Source organism: Vespula pensylvanica, chromosome 24, assembly GCF_014466175.1.
Source record: "Vespula pensylvanica isolate Volc-1 chromosome 24, ASM1446617v1, whole genome shotgun sequence".
Classification (NCBI taxonomy): Eukaryota; Metazoa; Arthropoda; class Insecta; order Hymenoptera; family Vespidae; genus Vespula; species Vespula pensylvanica.
Genome location: NC_057708.1, coordinates 2,593,688 through 2,609,301, shown reverse-complemented (window position 1 = coordinate 2,609,301; position 15,614 = coordinate 2,593,688). Strand labels below are relative to the sequence as shown.

At 26.9% G+C, this 15,614-nt stretch overlaps 3 protein-coding genes across 7 annotated transcripts; 1 reads left to right on the top strand and 2 right to left on the bottom strand.

Moving 5' to 3' along the window:
- Window positions 1-6,649: 6,649 nt before the first annotated feature.
- LOC122636916 (ras-related protein Rab-1A) lies at window positions 6,650-9,465 on the bottom strand. The gene is made up of 4 exons (XM_043828604.1): window positions 9,217-9,465; window positions 7,905-8,301; window positions 7,590-7,821; window positions 6,650-7,496 (listed from the first exon to the last, which is right to left on the bottom strand). Exons 1-3 carry the CDS (start codon window positions 9,237-9,239, stop codon window positions 7,621-7,623), a joined length of 621 nt encoding a protein of 206 aa, XP_043684539.1. The 5' UTR covers window positions 9,240-9,465; the 3' UTR covers window positions 6,650-7,496; window positions 7,590-7,620.
- Window positions 9,466-9,929: 464 nt separating this feature from the next.
- On the top strand, window positions 9,930-14,442 carry LOC122637101 (MATH and LRR domain-containing protein PFE0570w-like). 3 transcript variants are annotated; one of them, XM_043828988.1, is made up of 6 exons: window positions 9,932-10,403; window positions 10,473-10,714; window positions 10,798-10,928; window positions 11,041-11,290; window positions 11,369-11,484; window positions 11,675-14,442. In XM_043828988.1, the coding sequence occupies exons 4-6, from the start codon at window positions 11,145-11,147 to the stop codon at window positions 14,254-14,256; spliced, it is 2,844 nt and encodes a 947-aa protein (XP_043684923.1). In that variant the 5' UTR covers window positions 9,932-10,403; window positions 10,473-10,714; window positions 10,798-10,928; window positions 11,041-11,144; the 3' UTR covers window positions 14,257-14,442. The 3 variants fall into 3 exon arrangements, with proteins under 3 accessions (XP_043684925.1, XP_043684924.1, XP_043684923.1); XM_043828990.1 differs by having other exon boundaries at window positions 9,930-10,714; window positions 11,126-11,290; XM_043828989.1 differs by having other exon boundaries at window positions 9,931-10,714; window positions 11,072-11,290.
- On the bottom strand, window positions 14,286-15,585 carry LOC122637107. Of its 3 annotated transcripts, none has more exons than XM_043829003.1 (3): window positions 15,447-15,585; window positions 14,790-14,918; window positions 14,286-14,660 (listed from the first exon to the last, which is right to left on the bottom strand). In XM_043829003.1, the coding sequence occupies exons 1-3, from the start codon at window positions 15,489-15,491 to the stop codon at window positions 14,436-14,438; spliced, it is 399 nt and encodes a 132-aa protein (XP_043684938.1). In that variant the 5' UTR covers window positions 15,492-15,585; the 3' UTR covers window positions 14,286-14,435. The 3 variants fall into 3 exon arrangements, with proteins under 3 accessions (XP_043684938.1, XP_043684939.1, XP_043684940.1); XM_043829004.1 differs by having other exon boundaries at window positions 14,790-14,908; window positions 15,447-15,582; XM_043829005.1 differs by lacking the exon at window positions 15,447-15,585 and adding an exon at window positions 14,974-15,112 and having other exon boundaries at window positions 14,790-14,908.
- Window positions 15,586-15,614: the final 29 nt, after the last annotated feature.

The following is a 15,614-nucleotide window of genomic DNA, read 5'->3' as shown; positions in this document are numbered from 1 at the left end:
TTAAAAATAGTATAGAAATTATGAATTCTATGTTTCAAATTATTCGTTATAATATTTACGACATGTACTTATAAAATATTCATAATCTTTAATGTTTTTCAGAATCAGAATGAATTAATTAGCAGTGTAGCGCGAACTTTCTTGTTAATAATTTTTACTAGGGATTAAATTCAATTAATGGAAGAAAATCCATATCGTTAAGTATTTTCATATTATCCATTTTATTATTACCTTTCTTCTTCTACGAGTGCGCTTGTGCGCGTATGTATGTGTCAATTAAATGGACGACAATACGTGTGCAAGCATGTGTATGTGTGTGTGTACTATTCTTAAGTATAACTTAGACTTACAAAAAGAAATATTAAAGCTGTTCATCACCACTGGTTTTATAATGATTTATGCTATCAAGAAGAACATGTGTAATTATTGACCATCGTTTTAAAAACGAAGACTTAATCTATGATTTTACTTTCTCGAATTTTTAAGAAAACCTTTTTATTAGTGCATAAACTTTTGGAAAAAATATCAATCAAAAAAGATCACAAAATCATTAACATGATTTTTTTCTAAGAGAATAACGCTTCTTCAAAAATTCGAAAAAGTAGTATCTTAGATTAAATCTTCATCTTTAAAATGACACTTTGTTCATAAAAATTGGTCAAGAATTAGCCATCTTCTTCTTGATAACGTAAACGATTATAAAATCAAGGTTGATGGACAGTAGCTTAAACAATAAACGGTTCAGAACACCTATTAAACGTAAAATAATTTTTATTTATTTCCTGTTAGACTTAAATTTTAAAATGGGGGTTGTTGGCTATGTGTAATGTCAACAGAAATAAACTTTCGATTAACTTTGACGGTTATTGGATTAGTTTTCCTTTGCATTCCAAGGAGTAAACATTGAAGATCTCTCAAGATGTCTTTCCTGCAAATATCAACGAAGATTTAAAGTAAGTATATTTCTATCTTACACATTTCTTGAATAATTTATACAATTTCTTATTATAACAAACTGGTACCGATTATTTTGTTTGTATTGCGATATAATCGAATATTGTTAAAATAAAATATCGCGAAGTAGAAGTAGTGTTTGTTTGTCTGCGATTTAAACAACAAATGTTTTTTTATCGACTGTTTGCAATGCAATCCTTAGAGTCAATATTTGTTCGCACTTTTTTTGCTTTTTTAATATTCTCACAGACTGTCTTTATAAAAGAAAATAGAGTTTTACAAAGTAAATTCAGTGACCGTCCGTTAATAAATAACTACCGCAAATTAGTCAATGCATCATTGAAAAAAATCTCAATAAATTTCGACGTCGACCTACCTTATTTTCAACCAACTACGAATCATCCACCTTCAATTTCAACCTAAATCGTGGATGTGTTTTGAAGTCATCGCAGAACTTCTTAAGTAGTAAGTGAATATTTAAGTTTCTCCGATCACTCAATCATGTCGAAGATGAAAGATTCGAATCGGCACAAGTAATGATTAGTTGTAATTAATTAATAAAAGAGCATTGAGTGACCACGAGTTTTTGAATTTGAAGATTTACTCGTGAATTATGAATCTTATTTTTTGATTTATTTATTGATTGATTTATTTAATCAAGATAAGATCTTCTTGTTCAAACGCATTTGTAATTGTTTTAAATTCTGAGTATTTTAATGTATTTTTAAATATTCTTCTCGCGTGGAAATAGTAAAGAATCGATATTCATAAGTTCTAATAAAAAATGAACAAGAAGATATTTGCGATGGATAATTTGTGGATTATAAGCGAAACTCCGCATGATTTTCTTATAATAATTAATATACTTGCTTGCAAGAAAATGCGTCTAAAAGTTCTCCATTAAAATCATAGCTACGAAACGTATAAAATATGACAATTATGGGGATCACTAAAAATGTATTGAACCAACGTGCATAAGAAATTGAAACTGATTATTTAATATTTTGCATTTTTATTATTAAAGTCATTTTTTCTTTTTCTTAAAGTTAAACTAAATTCATACTTTTATTTTTTAAAAGTAGTATATCTCTTATGTCTATTAAGTTTAAAGTTAGACTCACGAAACATCTAAGATATGGCAATTATGGGGATTATTAAAAATGCACTAAATAAAGATACACATGAAGCTCGAACAAGCACAATGAGATGTATCAAGTTCTTCAAGTTTCGTCACGCATTACTAAAATAATATTTCTTTAGACAAGTATTCAAAATTTTTTATTTTTTCTTTATTTTTCTAAAATTAAATTAAATTAAGTTCAAAATTTTATTTTTCATATAAGTAATGTACATATATATTATACATATTCTTTTTCTTTTCCTTATTTTTTTTCAACTAGTTCCAAATAGTGAAAACTTGAAAAGAAATAGTTAATAAATAAGACTGTTTTATTAACATTTAAACAATGTATGAACTATGATTAATTAATATTTAAATAATAAGACATTCTTAACAACATTATAAAGATCGTAAGAAACGATTAATATAAAATAAATTTAATTTTCTTTTTTGACGAACATAAACTAACATTTTATAATTATATTTAACGAATTAATTATAATTATATTAATCAATTATAATTAACTACTATTTAAACGTTACAACATTTTTAGTAACATTACAAAGATCAAATACATATACTATCATATACTACCGATTAATATATATTATCGATTTAAAATTGATCGTGTTAAATACAGATCGGTTTAGATTTTTGTACGAGAGGTCATAAATGGATTTTCAAATGCAGTAACTTCCCCATGGTGAGATCTGAGCCGATATATTTTACATTGTTAATCGGACTTCAATAGATAAATAGATTGGATTGAAAAATTTTAAAATAATTTCTTAAAGAAATACACGGACAATTTTTTTATCGCACTTATGTTCGCCATCACAGCTACATGTTTCCTATTTATTTTTATTAATTATTGTTTATTATTATATATGGATGGGACCCATGAATGAAGCTCATGAATGTGGGTCTTTGGACGGGCTGCTATCTCAGTATCGTATAAAGCCTTCGTGTGAAACCCTTGAGAATAGCCGTTGTGGGCCTTTGGGCGGATTTCCTTTTTTCAGTAGTACGCAAAAATCAAACTCGTCTTTGATACTCTGATTTTGCTCGAATGGAACGATCTTCCAGTTGTCCATCCCTAGTTTTGAATTTCATGATTTTCACGCTCGCAATCGTGGCTTTTTTTCTTCTTTTTCTCTTCTTTTCTTTTCTTCTCTTTTTCTTCTTCTTTTTTTTTCTTCTTTTCTTCTCTTCTTCTTTTATCCTTTTTTTATTCTAGACTAGATCATCATGGGATCAATCATCGAAGTATGGATTGCTGGTGGAATGAATGGTCGGCGATATTTCGGTATATCGATGAAAATCCGATATATCATCTAGGAGATCGATTAGTCATTGTATGATTAAATTTTCATATGGAAACTTATCTCCGCATTATATGTAGAGAAACTGTCTCCTTTCTTTCGTACTGGTAGAATAGAAAGAACACTCACGCGTGTATCAGCAGGTACAGGCATGAGTGTTCGCGGACATGATTAAGTTCTATCGTGGACTTCGTTTTATTGTACGAAAATCGGAAAGTACGGACGATCGTATTTAATAGTATGGTTATTGAAGCTTCTGATATTGTGACGATCCTTCTATTCGTAAGCAAAGAGTGGATCTCCTCCAGTTAGCATTGAGAGCCAAAATTCTCGAAAAATGGCACATAAGCCTGGTATCATGGATTTTAGAGTAGGGTCATCGTCAGCCCGTGAGTCTCCAAAGATAACAATCTCCACGTGGATCGATAGTACTTGCGATATATCGAAATATTATGAGATGCAAATATTACCGAGCAAATAGTTGCATATTTCAAGAATATCTTTTCAATCTAATTCCAACTAAACATTAAAGTACTTAGATTTTACATTGCTAATCATACTTCAATAGATAAATGGATAATAAAATTCTAAAATAATTTCTCAAAGAAACGTACAGAAAAAATTTTTCTATCGCACTTATGTTTGCCATTATACCTACATTTTCCTATTTATTTTTATTTACTCTTATTAATTATTATTTATGAATCTCGAGTGAGACCTATAAGTAGGGCCCATGGCCTTTGGGTGTAAGCCCTTGGGCAAGTTTTCTTCTTTCTATACTCGAGGATGATACGCGGTTTTAAATCTCTGGTTTTTCTTGAGAAGGTCTTAAGAAAATCTTCAAGATATCTATTTCTTGTTTTTTATTCCATCGTTTTCACGCGTACGTTCTTAATTCCATTGCATCTTCTAGATTCTTTTCTTTTTTTTTTTTCTTTTCAATCGTTTTCTCGCCCAAGGAAGAGCTTTTTATCAATCAAAGACCGTTTCATCATCATGTTTGTGATATTTAGATTTTTACACATGTTTAAAAAATCTGTCTAATGGAAATGTAAAAGGACTTCTTTTCTCTCATTCGGGTAAAATAGAAAGATACTCGCGCGTGTGTCGATTGACACAGGCGTGCGTATTCTTGGCCGCGATTAAGTCTAAGCTTAGATCCGATGTACTCACTTATTCACATGTATGTTTCCGAGACATTTGCGTAAATATTTTCGAGTGCAGTAGGATTTAATCTTGGATCCCGAAATAATTGTCACGAAAGCATGATCACTCATATTCAATTGGTGATTGAAGTTTCCAATGTTGCAATTATTGAGCTATATGTAAGTCGATTTCCGAATATGCGATTACGCTCAGGTCTGCAATTTTAGCGTTTGAGACCTGGCTTCTCGTGAAGTCATAATTACCCCGTTGCTTTAGTTTTGTTAATAATAATATTATTACTAGAAGTAGTAAATAAAAAAAAATATTTATCTGCAATATACTGATATTGCTCTTATTTTTTATATGTTATTTATTTTATCGCAAGTAATATCAAGTTAATGGCTACTTAAATAACTATATGTATCAGTTTAACTAAATACAAAAAATATAAAGTTTGTACAATTAACAAACACTTCAATTAATCTATCTTCATTAAAGTATATAATCTGCCATATCGTTTTTTTTTTTTTTTTTGCTTTCATCAGATATAATACTATTTTTACTGCGATATAAATATTTCTTTCATTAGCTCGATTGTTAGATTATGATTGAGACTAGCCTATAGACAAGGTGATACATAAGCACAGGAGTTGTGTTTCCCTATTACGTTTGTAATTCATATTTTGTCCATACATGTCGCTAAAGTCGTATGTGCTATGAGCGAAAAGTTGTGACATCCTTAAAGGACTTCTCTTCCCATGAGTTTGCAAGTTTTAAATGAATTTTTTTAATTTCTAAAAAAGTGATATTATGTGCTACAAAGAAATGTTGCTTCTACCTAGCTTTGTTTATATTATATCGAATCAATTGATATCAGATCATATATTTTTAATTAAATGATCGCAAATATATAATTTATTTGATTTTATCAAAAAAATATATTGCAAATCATTAATTAAATAATTTTTTCTATGGAAATTAAGATTAGTTATTGTTATTACTCATCAGTAATTTGTCATAGATATTTTATTATGAATTTTGGTTCATTATAATATATGGATGTTTATAAATAAAAATTTTACACGTCATGTCACATGAAATTGAAAAAATGTATGCATATCGTTATTGCGTAAACTCAGATTTCCTATGGCATTTATATCTCTTTAACTTTTTTCTTTTGTGCTCAATTTTTAAGATATTTTAAGTTGATGAATCGATGAAATAAAAGATATCAGTTTAAATGGAAAAAGATTTTATATATATTTATAATTTTATCTTCACAAACTATAATATGCAATTTGTAAAATGTGAAATTACTTATAGAAAGACCACCCTCATAATCATCTCTATATCATGTGACGAAATCATAGTAGTATGAATAATTATAAGTTTTAGCCATTATTACACAAATGAAAATGAGATGGAACTATTTCAAGTAATATAGTACTTACAGTTTACTGAGACATATCGTTTTTATTCACACATTGTATAATGTGTATTAATTACACCATTATATATACCCGCGTACTAAAAACTTATGTATTATTATTATTATTATTATTATTATTATTATTAATTAGCTGACGCGTAACAATGTATTACTAGCACAATATAAATTTGACATAATTTTTCGAATGCATTAATTTTTGCTATACTGATAATATTTTGTTATGCACATTAGATATAAAATAACAAAACAATACAGTGACCTTTATCTTGTATAAAAGATACATTTTCTTTTTTAATTAAAATTTGACTATAACTTCATGTATAAAAGTTGTTAAATGTGCATGGTTATCCTTATTTTCTATAGAGTTATTTAAATTTTGCATTGTTAAAATTACCGCGCCTCTCCCAATATATTTATGTATATATATCAAATGTTAATATTAGAATAATGAAAACACTTTCGTAATATACGCGCGTCTACGTATCATCAATGCAAAATAAACAATCGCAAATTTATAAAATACTTAATAGATCATTATTCATCCATAAAATTGCAATTGAACGATTATATGAAACATAACTGTGTTTCGTTATATCTTTAATGTCATTTCAATATGAAACAACGGCGAACGAAATGAGAGGCAACACTTTTAGAAATAAAATTTGAAAAGATATTTATTGAAATCAACATTTCACGAATTGTACTTCTACTAATACACACGCAACAGAACAATAAGTCTATTGTTAAAATGTATGGTTGAATATTTGTGAAATGTCGATTTTAGATATGTAACCAAAGTCAAAGTTACACAAAGAAATTTTTACAAATATAAGCATCTTCCATGTAATATACAATGTAAGAAGCGTGCAGGTGCTTATTGTTATTTTAACATATTAACGTTCACCTTACATATAAGTATGTAACATATGTATGTGTCTGTATATTAGTGTTGAAATATTTATTAATATTATATTAAATTACGTTATTAATCAGAGAGAAAAAAATGCATAAAACAATAAATTTTCAACAGGAAAATAACGTAATTCTCTGACATTTCAAAAATTGTTTGGATCATATAGGGGAGAGAAGCAGGTATATAGGGCCAATAACTATAAATTGTACATGTTATAATTAAGCTAGAAACTCAAAGTGCTTATTTTTCTAATATTCATACAGAAACTTATTTAATTTATTTTTTAAATTTGAATTGCCCATATACGCATTTTGCGCATTTGAATATTGTAATACTAAGTCGACATTTCTATATATTGTTCACTTCCATACTAAATAATCATATTTGAGTAATCATGTTTTTCACCCTTAAAAAAAGATTTCGGCCAAACAATTGTTGCATAACTCTGTAATAGAGTTGGTGGTCCATATGTGACAACATTTCACACTTCATATCTATTAATATTAACTGAAGACTTTTTTCCATATTTTTTGTCTCTGGTGATGAGTTTAATTGTTGCAGTATAAAACTGCTTTTCATAACATGTGTTTCTGTAAAAACAGAATAATTTATATTCAATGATGAAAATTCAATGGTAAGGTAACATTTGTTAATTATATTTTTAATAAATTAATAAATCTTACTTTTGGTAAAAGAGAATCAAAATTACATTTCTCAGCAGCACCCAGATTTAGACGACTCAATAGGACGTCCATGTTCTATCTTAACCTTGTTTGCTGGATCACTTGCTCCACTCGAGGGTGGTCCTACTCTACTTTTAATTTCTGCAGCCATTGTCATAAATGCTTGTTCTACATTCAAAGCATTTTTTGCAGATGTTTCTAAGAATGGAATACCAAGTTGATCTGCATATTCCTAAAGAAATATATAATAGAGAATAGAATAAAATAATCAAATAAAATAGAATAAAGGGACACAACATGATAGTGCGTTTGTACCTTAGCTGTAGTATAATCGACTACTTTTTTAGTATGAAGATCACATTTGTTTCCAACCAGAAGTTTATTGACATTATCACAGGCATAACGATCAATTTCTTCCAACCATTGTTTAACATTATTAAATGTATCTTGGTCTGTGCAATCATAAACAACAATAATACCATGCGCACCTCTGTAATAAGAACTCGTAATTGTCCTAAATCTTTCTTGACCCGCTGTATCCCAGATTTGCAATTTAATTGTTTTTCCATCTAAATCAATTGTTCGTATTTTAAAGTCTACACCAATAGTACTGATGTAACTTTCTGTGTACGTATCATCAGCAAAACGTAATAGCAAACAAGATTTTCCAACTCCAGAATCTCCAATTAACAATAATTTAAACAAATAATCACTGAAATAAAATTATATAGAACGTTTTAAATAAAATTTGATAGAATTATATATAATAATTAATTATATATATAATTCTATTATTACTATTATTACTACAATATATATAATTCTATTATTACTATTATTACTACAATATATATAAATGATCTATATAACACAAACAATTAAATTCTCTTCCTTTATATTTCTATGAATCTTAAATATGATTATATTACAAATAATATATTTGTTAAAAAATTTGTCTATAATATATTTTATATATTAGAAATATGTATGAATAAATTGAAAAAAGAATCATTATATTATGCAAAAATGTTTCTAAAAATTTAAAGTCGAATCTGTATTAAATATATATTGGTTCAGTAAACTAGTTGATAGATTACACAAAATATAAGTAGTTTCATTGCTTCATTCAGCTAACTTTTATTTTTTAATATTATTCAATATGTGTTTATTAAGATTACATATGTTTTTAACATATATATCTTAATATTGAACTATTCTAAATTTGTTAAATTAATAAAATAATTCACGATATTTTATTTGTACATCATAGCTGTACAAATTTTTATTTGTAATACCAATTTTTATATCGATTGGTTTAATTTTGCTAATTTTTATACTTTAATACAACAAAAGAAAGCTATATGTAAACGTATGAGAATGAACTTCTAAAATGGGGACGGTGGAAGGAGGGGGGAGAAGAGGGGAGAGGTGGATCTGTCAGATAGTTCAGCTTGAATTCTTTTAGATGATTAGACAAAAGAAAACTATCTTATGTAGAATTGTTTTCATTATTTTCATCAGATTCTTTATTATCGCGATCAGAGAGAGAAAAGTAAATGGATTAAGATCGAAAAATTGCAAGGAAGATATCTGTCTACGATGTCTACGTAGAAAGAAGTTTACTTACTATTCAGGATTCATCGTGGACATGCTATGTCGATATAATACGTTCACTGATATTCGTATATATTTTTCACCTCAAATCTATAAACGATTCACGTTAAAACGATACAACCTCACGAAAAGCAAATCTACAGATTCACTAATCACGTTCTTTAATGCGAAGGAACTGTAACAATGGCGGTCGCAGCAACTCCTCCCAAACGAACGAATGAGACGACCACCATTGACGTAATGCCAGAATGGCAGCAGGTGCTGTTTCACTCCCTCTACTTGACGGGAACCGAGCAACTTTAGAAAAACATGACGTCTGCGCATAATTCCCCTCTCATTGCTTCTTCGTTTATATATACCTCTTTTTTATTTCAATTTTTTATCTTCGTTTCTCTATAGAACTTTGATTTTACGATATAATCTATCGATAACTATGAATATCGTCCTTAAATACTAATTAATTTTTTTTGTTTTTGTGTTTTGTTTTTTTTTTTTTCTTTCTTTTAGGAAAACTTCCATTATCCAAAGCAAGTGTACAAATGAAATTATCTACAAAAGAATACCGATTGGACAATAAAAATAATATCTTTGTTTTTATTATTTATTAATAAAAAACATAATTATATATATATATGATATATATATATATACATATATATGCGTATATAAATTGTTTCTGTTCTCTTTAATCGTCCTTTAAATTCATTTGAATTATTTCATTGGCGTAAAAACAATTATGGCTACTTTTCATCAAATTATCAAAAGCCAATCAGCGATTATCATTATTTATATACCAATTTTTTATTTTTTATTTCAAACTGTAATTTACATATTTTATAAATTTACGTTTGTTAAAGTAATATTTTAAAAATATTTTATTATATATTGACTTTATTTAGAGTACAACGAATTATTTCTAGTATCAACTTCATTTCATACATTCAAGATGGGTGACTCGATGACTCTGCTATATGTTGCAATATAATTTTATAATACTCAGTGTAGTCCATTTATATCGTGTTATAACTTGAGTTTTTAAGTGATTGTAAACATAACAGTTCTTTAAATAAGTTATTTTAAAAATGTTGATAGTAGTATGTTAATACTAATAATATATCAATGAAAAAGTTGATATTATTTACCTAGAAAATCAGTCTCAAAGCTGACATAGACTGCAATGACAGAACTTTATGTTTAGAAGTATTGAGGGTTATATTTGATGTCATTAAAATATTCACAAGTCGTTGACACATCAAAGCTTTCTTTTAGAAATGTAGATGGAAAGAAACTAGGATTAAGCGAAGGCTGTTCAAGCCCAAACTTTGAATCCTATGGTGTTATAAAGTTTATATTACACAACGATGAACCAGTAAATGTTATTACCAGCAGCTTATTACTTTTCTGTATAACATTAGTGTTGTGGATTATATTTGATAGCTTTGTACCTTCTCTTCTATCTACTTTTACTTTGGTATTATATTGCAAATATTACCTTACTTCTACAAAGAAAGGTTCACCTTATTACAGAATTTTTTATATGAATAGCTTCTTATATATAAAATATTTGATTAAATATTTCTCTTGATTTATCCAGATATATTATTAATAGTGCCATCAATCGGAATACATATTACTATAGAGAAAACATTTGCTGGTTTTAATTCATATACATTTTTACCTTGGGATACAATAGAAGATTTATTTATCAATGAAGTTATTATAAGAGTAAGTGAAATAGATAATCTACTGAATATATGTGTGTGCATGTGTGCGTGTTAACGTGCATGTATATATATATATATACATATATCAAAAATAAAAGATATATTATTTTTAGCAAAGAGTCTTGTATTATTTGACATTTATAGTGAAGGAATCAATCAATGGTAGAGATCAAATAAGATTAGTTCCTTTGTTCCAAGATCTTTTACCTGAGAGAAAATGCCTGGAGTACATATACACAAAATTAGCGAATTTGATTGGCTCGAACAACAGGAAGGATCTACATTAACTATACCTGGGTCTTATTGGCTATGTCATAAAAACAATGTTTATAAGTTTACTTTCAAATATCATCGTACAATTAGGTAATACAATACATGGTATCTTGACATGAACTTTATTTTATTTATATTTACTTACTATTTATTTATATTTCATTTTAGAAATTCTAAGGAATTCACCTATGGAAAAGAATTAATGAAAGTGATCAGAAGAATTATAAAAAGTCAACCACCTCAAGGGCAACAGTTTTGTACGAAGCATATTCTTGTGACATACAGTATCCTTTGTATAATTTGTAAAAAAAAATATATATTTAAAAGATAAAATTAATTTTATAAGAATATCAGATATTTTTTATTAAATCCAGAGTTATTTTTCACAACTTTTGTATTATAAATATATATATATATATATACACACATGCATATATATATATATATACTTCTTTAACAGTTATGTACTTCTAGATCATACACCATGGACACGTCAGGATAAAATGTTTGCTATTCTTAAATTTCGGAAACATACAAAATCTGTTACAGTTTCACGAGCAATTGTACTTACTGTAAAAATTTGTAAAGATGAAAGCTATATGCCACATGCTATGGTTATTTACCCAGAAACTGAATCAAAAACAATTAAATCTTTGAACTATACTAACAAAGATAATGAAAGAAAAAATATAGGAAGTGAATGTAAAGTAGACACAGAAACCTCAAATGTTAATGAATTACGAATTAATACTACAGATACAAATAAGCATATAAATAATTTATGTTTACATTATGGTCCAAGTAATTTGATTTTATCAAGTGTAAACAATGAAAACACAATAGATAAAGCCAATATAATAAAATGTAATAAGAAGACTTCATCAAATGTTTCTTTAATAAATGAATCTGTAAATACAGAAAACAAAGATACATATAAAAGCAAAAACTGTTTGATATCATTTGAGGAAAAAGAAACAGAAAAAAAGGAATATCAAAATAATATAGAAAAATCATTTTTATCAAATCAGATCGAATTCCAAGAAATAATGCGACGCGAAGAAATTGAATTACCACAAATGAAAAATAACTCAACCAATAACACAATAAATTCAAACGATGAAGGTATTATAGATACTGCAAATTTACCATATCAATATCTCATTGAAGAAGAAATAGAAAACGCGAAAAAGAAAGTTGTTCGTATTTCTTTGTTAAATATTAATAAATCAATTTCAATAAATACAAATAAAGAATTGAATGCAGATTCTACAACCAAATCTGAAAATAGTCGTATTAAAAAAGTAGTGAAAGAAAACAACGAAAATGATAAGAATTATAAAAAACATGAAGTTTCTGAAGCAGCACAAACTAATGAGGAGCAATGTACAAAGCATCTTTCAGTAAGTCCAAAAGAATGGGTAAATGATCATGATAAAGTAAATAAAGATCATAGCAAATTTAAAAAAATTAAAGAATTGGACAAAAAAATGGATGATAATACATTAAAATCTTCTAATATTACTGATTTAATAATGAAAGGTCGTATGTTTATGATTCAACAGGATCAAGACATTGTATCAGTTGTAGAACAAAAAACAAAATCAGATATAGATGAAGTTTTAGAAAATTCAGAAAAATTCGAGACTAAGGATGGAGAGAAATGTTTATTAAATTCTAGTTTGCTGAAATTGGAAAATTTAATAACAATGATTGAAGTGCCAAAAGAAAATATTAAGAATAGTTATGAGAATAAAATTGCAATAAAAAATAATGTATCCTCAAAATCAATAGTCATAAAAAAAGATTCCACTAATGATGAGCACATAAAAACACCAATAAATGTGATGGATCAGTCCACGTTTATGTTTAATTCACAAGATATTGCTACATCAAGCAAATCATTTATTCATAATGAAGAATATGAATCAAACATGAAAAATATTATTATATGTGATGTAACAACAAAATGTGAAGAAAATGTATTAGAAAATATTGAAGGTGAAGAAAATAATATTATATCGGAGATACAACATTGGAATAATGAATCTACAAATCTTTTTAAAGAAACATCAAATTCTTGTAAAAAACTTGATATAAAAGATAATCTAATAACAAATGTTGAACATACTCTTACAGTTCCAGAACATCATATAAATAGTAGCAAATCTAAAGTTGTAGAAGCTACTAATAATTGTAATATTACTTCAAATAATGTTTCTAATGTTCCAAAAATAATTTCAAGTCAAATTATAACAATAGATCAAATGCCATTAGCATTACAAAATATTGTCAAAAAAAAATTATCGAAACGTAATATATGTATAGATCATAAATCAAATCTACAAGATACTTCATCACATATTACAAAATTAACATCATCTAATAAGTCAGCAGTAATAGATGTAACGAGTAGAGTAAAATCTTTGAATACTAAATTGTCTAATGTCAACAACTGTTTGACTGCATCACCTGATAATACTGTGACAAAATATGATAATGCATCACTTATATGTTCAAATATTGAAGTTACAGAAGAAACAGAAATATCATGTAAAAAAAGAAAGAAATCAAATAATTATGATGTAAAGAATCAAACTACTGAAACAGAAAATAATAAAACGTTACCATCTACTCAAGACAAAATATATTCTGTAACAGACAAAGAGAGATATAGAAAAAGAAAAAAACAACAAAATTATAAATACAATACAAAAATGAAAGTAAAAATGATGGAAATGCCAACTTGTATATCTAACATAGTTAAAACAGAAAATTCTACTGTATCAAACAAATTACAAGATATCACAGAAGAATTTTATCAGGATTTAACACAAAATAGTAAACATAGTAGTAATCCTTTTAATCAAAAAACTTTGAGGCATACAAGAGGATCATTCTATTTACAAACGGATATAAAAAATGAGGATACACGCATAAAGATGTTAAAGTTTATAGAAGATATTACAAGAGGTGTTAAAGTTGTTGTAAAACGTATGAATATAAAAAATATTACCAGTATTTTAGGAAGTAATTCCTCCTTAGCCTACATAAATTAATAAATTGTATTATATAATAAAATATTAGATAATTATTTAAATAATATGTATATTAAATGTGTTAAAGACTGCTTTCTCTTATATAATGTTAATAATAAATTATATTCAATACAAATGTACAGTCCATATTGTAATATTTTTTGTTTAATCGTTATTACAAAAAATGAATGATGATCAAATTACGTATGAAACAGTTTATTTATTTCACAGAACTTCTCCTTTTCAATTTGTTCTATGACCATTTTTAGATTATCAATTTTACTTAACATTTTTTTTAACTGCGTACCTTGATGTTTGTACGGTATATTTTGTTTTTTCGATGCAACATTTAAAAGTGCATTTTGCTCTTCTGTTTGGGGCTCTATATCATGATATACTTTTATATTTGGCACAACTTTTATAGTCTGTAATGTATATTATATAAAATAAACAAATTTATAACAGAATATATCTACGTATTTTTAATATGAATATACATTCATATTAAAAAGAAGATGAATATAGAACATGTTAGTTTCAAAAATAATCATTACCTGTATTTCAGTAGTTAATCTAATACATTTTTCTAATTCTTCAGCACATAATAATGGATAGCGTTCTCGAGCATCACAAACTTCGAACAGTGCATCTTCACATTGTTCTTCTAAGTCATCTGAAAATGTCTATGTAAAAATATTCTATTATATTAAAAAGCGTTATGTATTTAAATATATTTACTCATTGTTATTGATTTTATTTTGTCTGTACAATTTGAAAAATAATATTATGATACGCTAATTTATTTGAATAAAAAAATAAAAAAATAGTATTCAATATACGATTTCCAATGTCATTAAGTATATTCACAAAGAGTTGTATACAATTTATGGTAGAAGTGTTGCCAATCGTATAATTTAAAAAATAACGATATTATTATTAAAACATAATTTTTTAAAAATAGAAAGTATTTGGAAAAAATTATATCGCGTTTAAAAATATTCATATACAATGAATAAAATATTTTTTCAATAATTATCGAATTTTGGAGGATAAAGAATCGTTTAAGTATATAACGGCCTATTTAAATGTTTTATCTAATGAAGTACTCAGAGATGACATAATAGTTATAAATTTGTTTTAACAGGTGTATTGTTAAACGGAAATAAATCTTGTTAATACTTCCGTCCATGTGGCAAGTTTTGACTACTTACAAGTGAATTGCATATTTTCATGTGAGCTAAATGTCGTATCGCCATTAGTGTGCGGAATGCCGTTATCTTGAACGATTGAAGAAACAGTTAGCTAAATTATTCTTTCTTTTTCCTTATTTCATTGGCACGCAAAGAGTATACGAACGAATGTTCAATAATCTTTCGTGT

Bases quoted from the DNA above. Each gene is read 5' to 3' on its own strand.
- LOC122637101 (XM_043828990.1), top strand. From the start codon at position 11,145: ATGCCTGGAGTACATATACACAAAATTAGCGAATTTGATTGGCTCGAA. The intron at 11,291-11,368 runs GTAATACAATAC...ATTTCATTTTAG, and splicing joins AAATATCATCGTACAATTAG to AAATTCTAAGGAATTCACCT. The intron at 11,485-11,674 runs GTATCCTTTGTA...ATGTACTTCTAG, and splicing joins GCATATTCTTGTGACATACA to ATCATACACCATGGACACGT.
- LOC122636916 (XM_043828604.1), bottom strand. From the start codon at position 9,239: ATGTCCACGATGAATCCTGAATA. The intron at 8,302-9,216 runs GTAAGTAAACTT...ATTTTATTTCAG, and splicing joins TCCACGATGAATCCTGAATA to TGATTATTTGTTTAAATTAT. The intron at 7,822-7,904 runs GTACAAACGCAC...ATATTTCTTTAG, and splicing joins TCGATTATACTACAGCTAAG to GAATATGCAGATCAACTTGG.
- LOC122637107 (XM_043829003.1), bottom strand. From the start codon at position 15,491: ATGGCGATACGACATTTAGCTCACATGAAAATATGCAATTCACTT. The intron at 14,919-15,446 runs GTAAGTAGTCAA...ATTTTTACATAG, and splicing joins TGAAAATATGCAATTCACTT to ACATTTTCAGATGACTTAGA. The intron at 14,661-14,789 runs GTAATGATTATT...TATACATTACAG, and splicing joins GATTAACTACTGAAATACAG to ACTATAAAAGTTGTGCCAAA.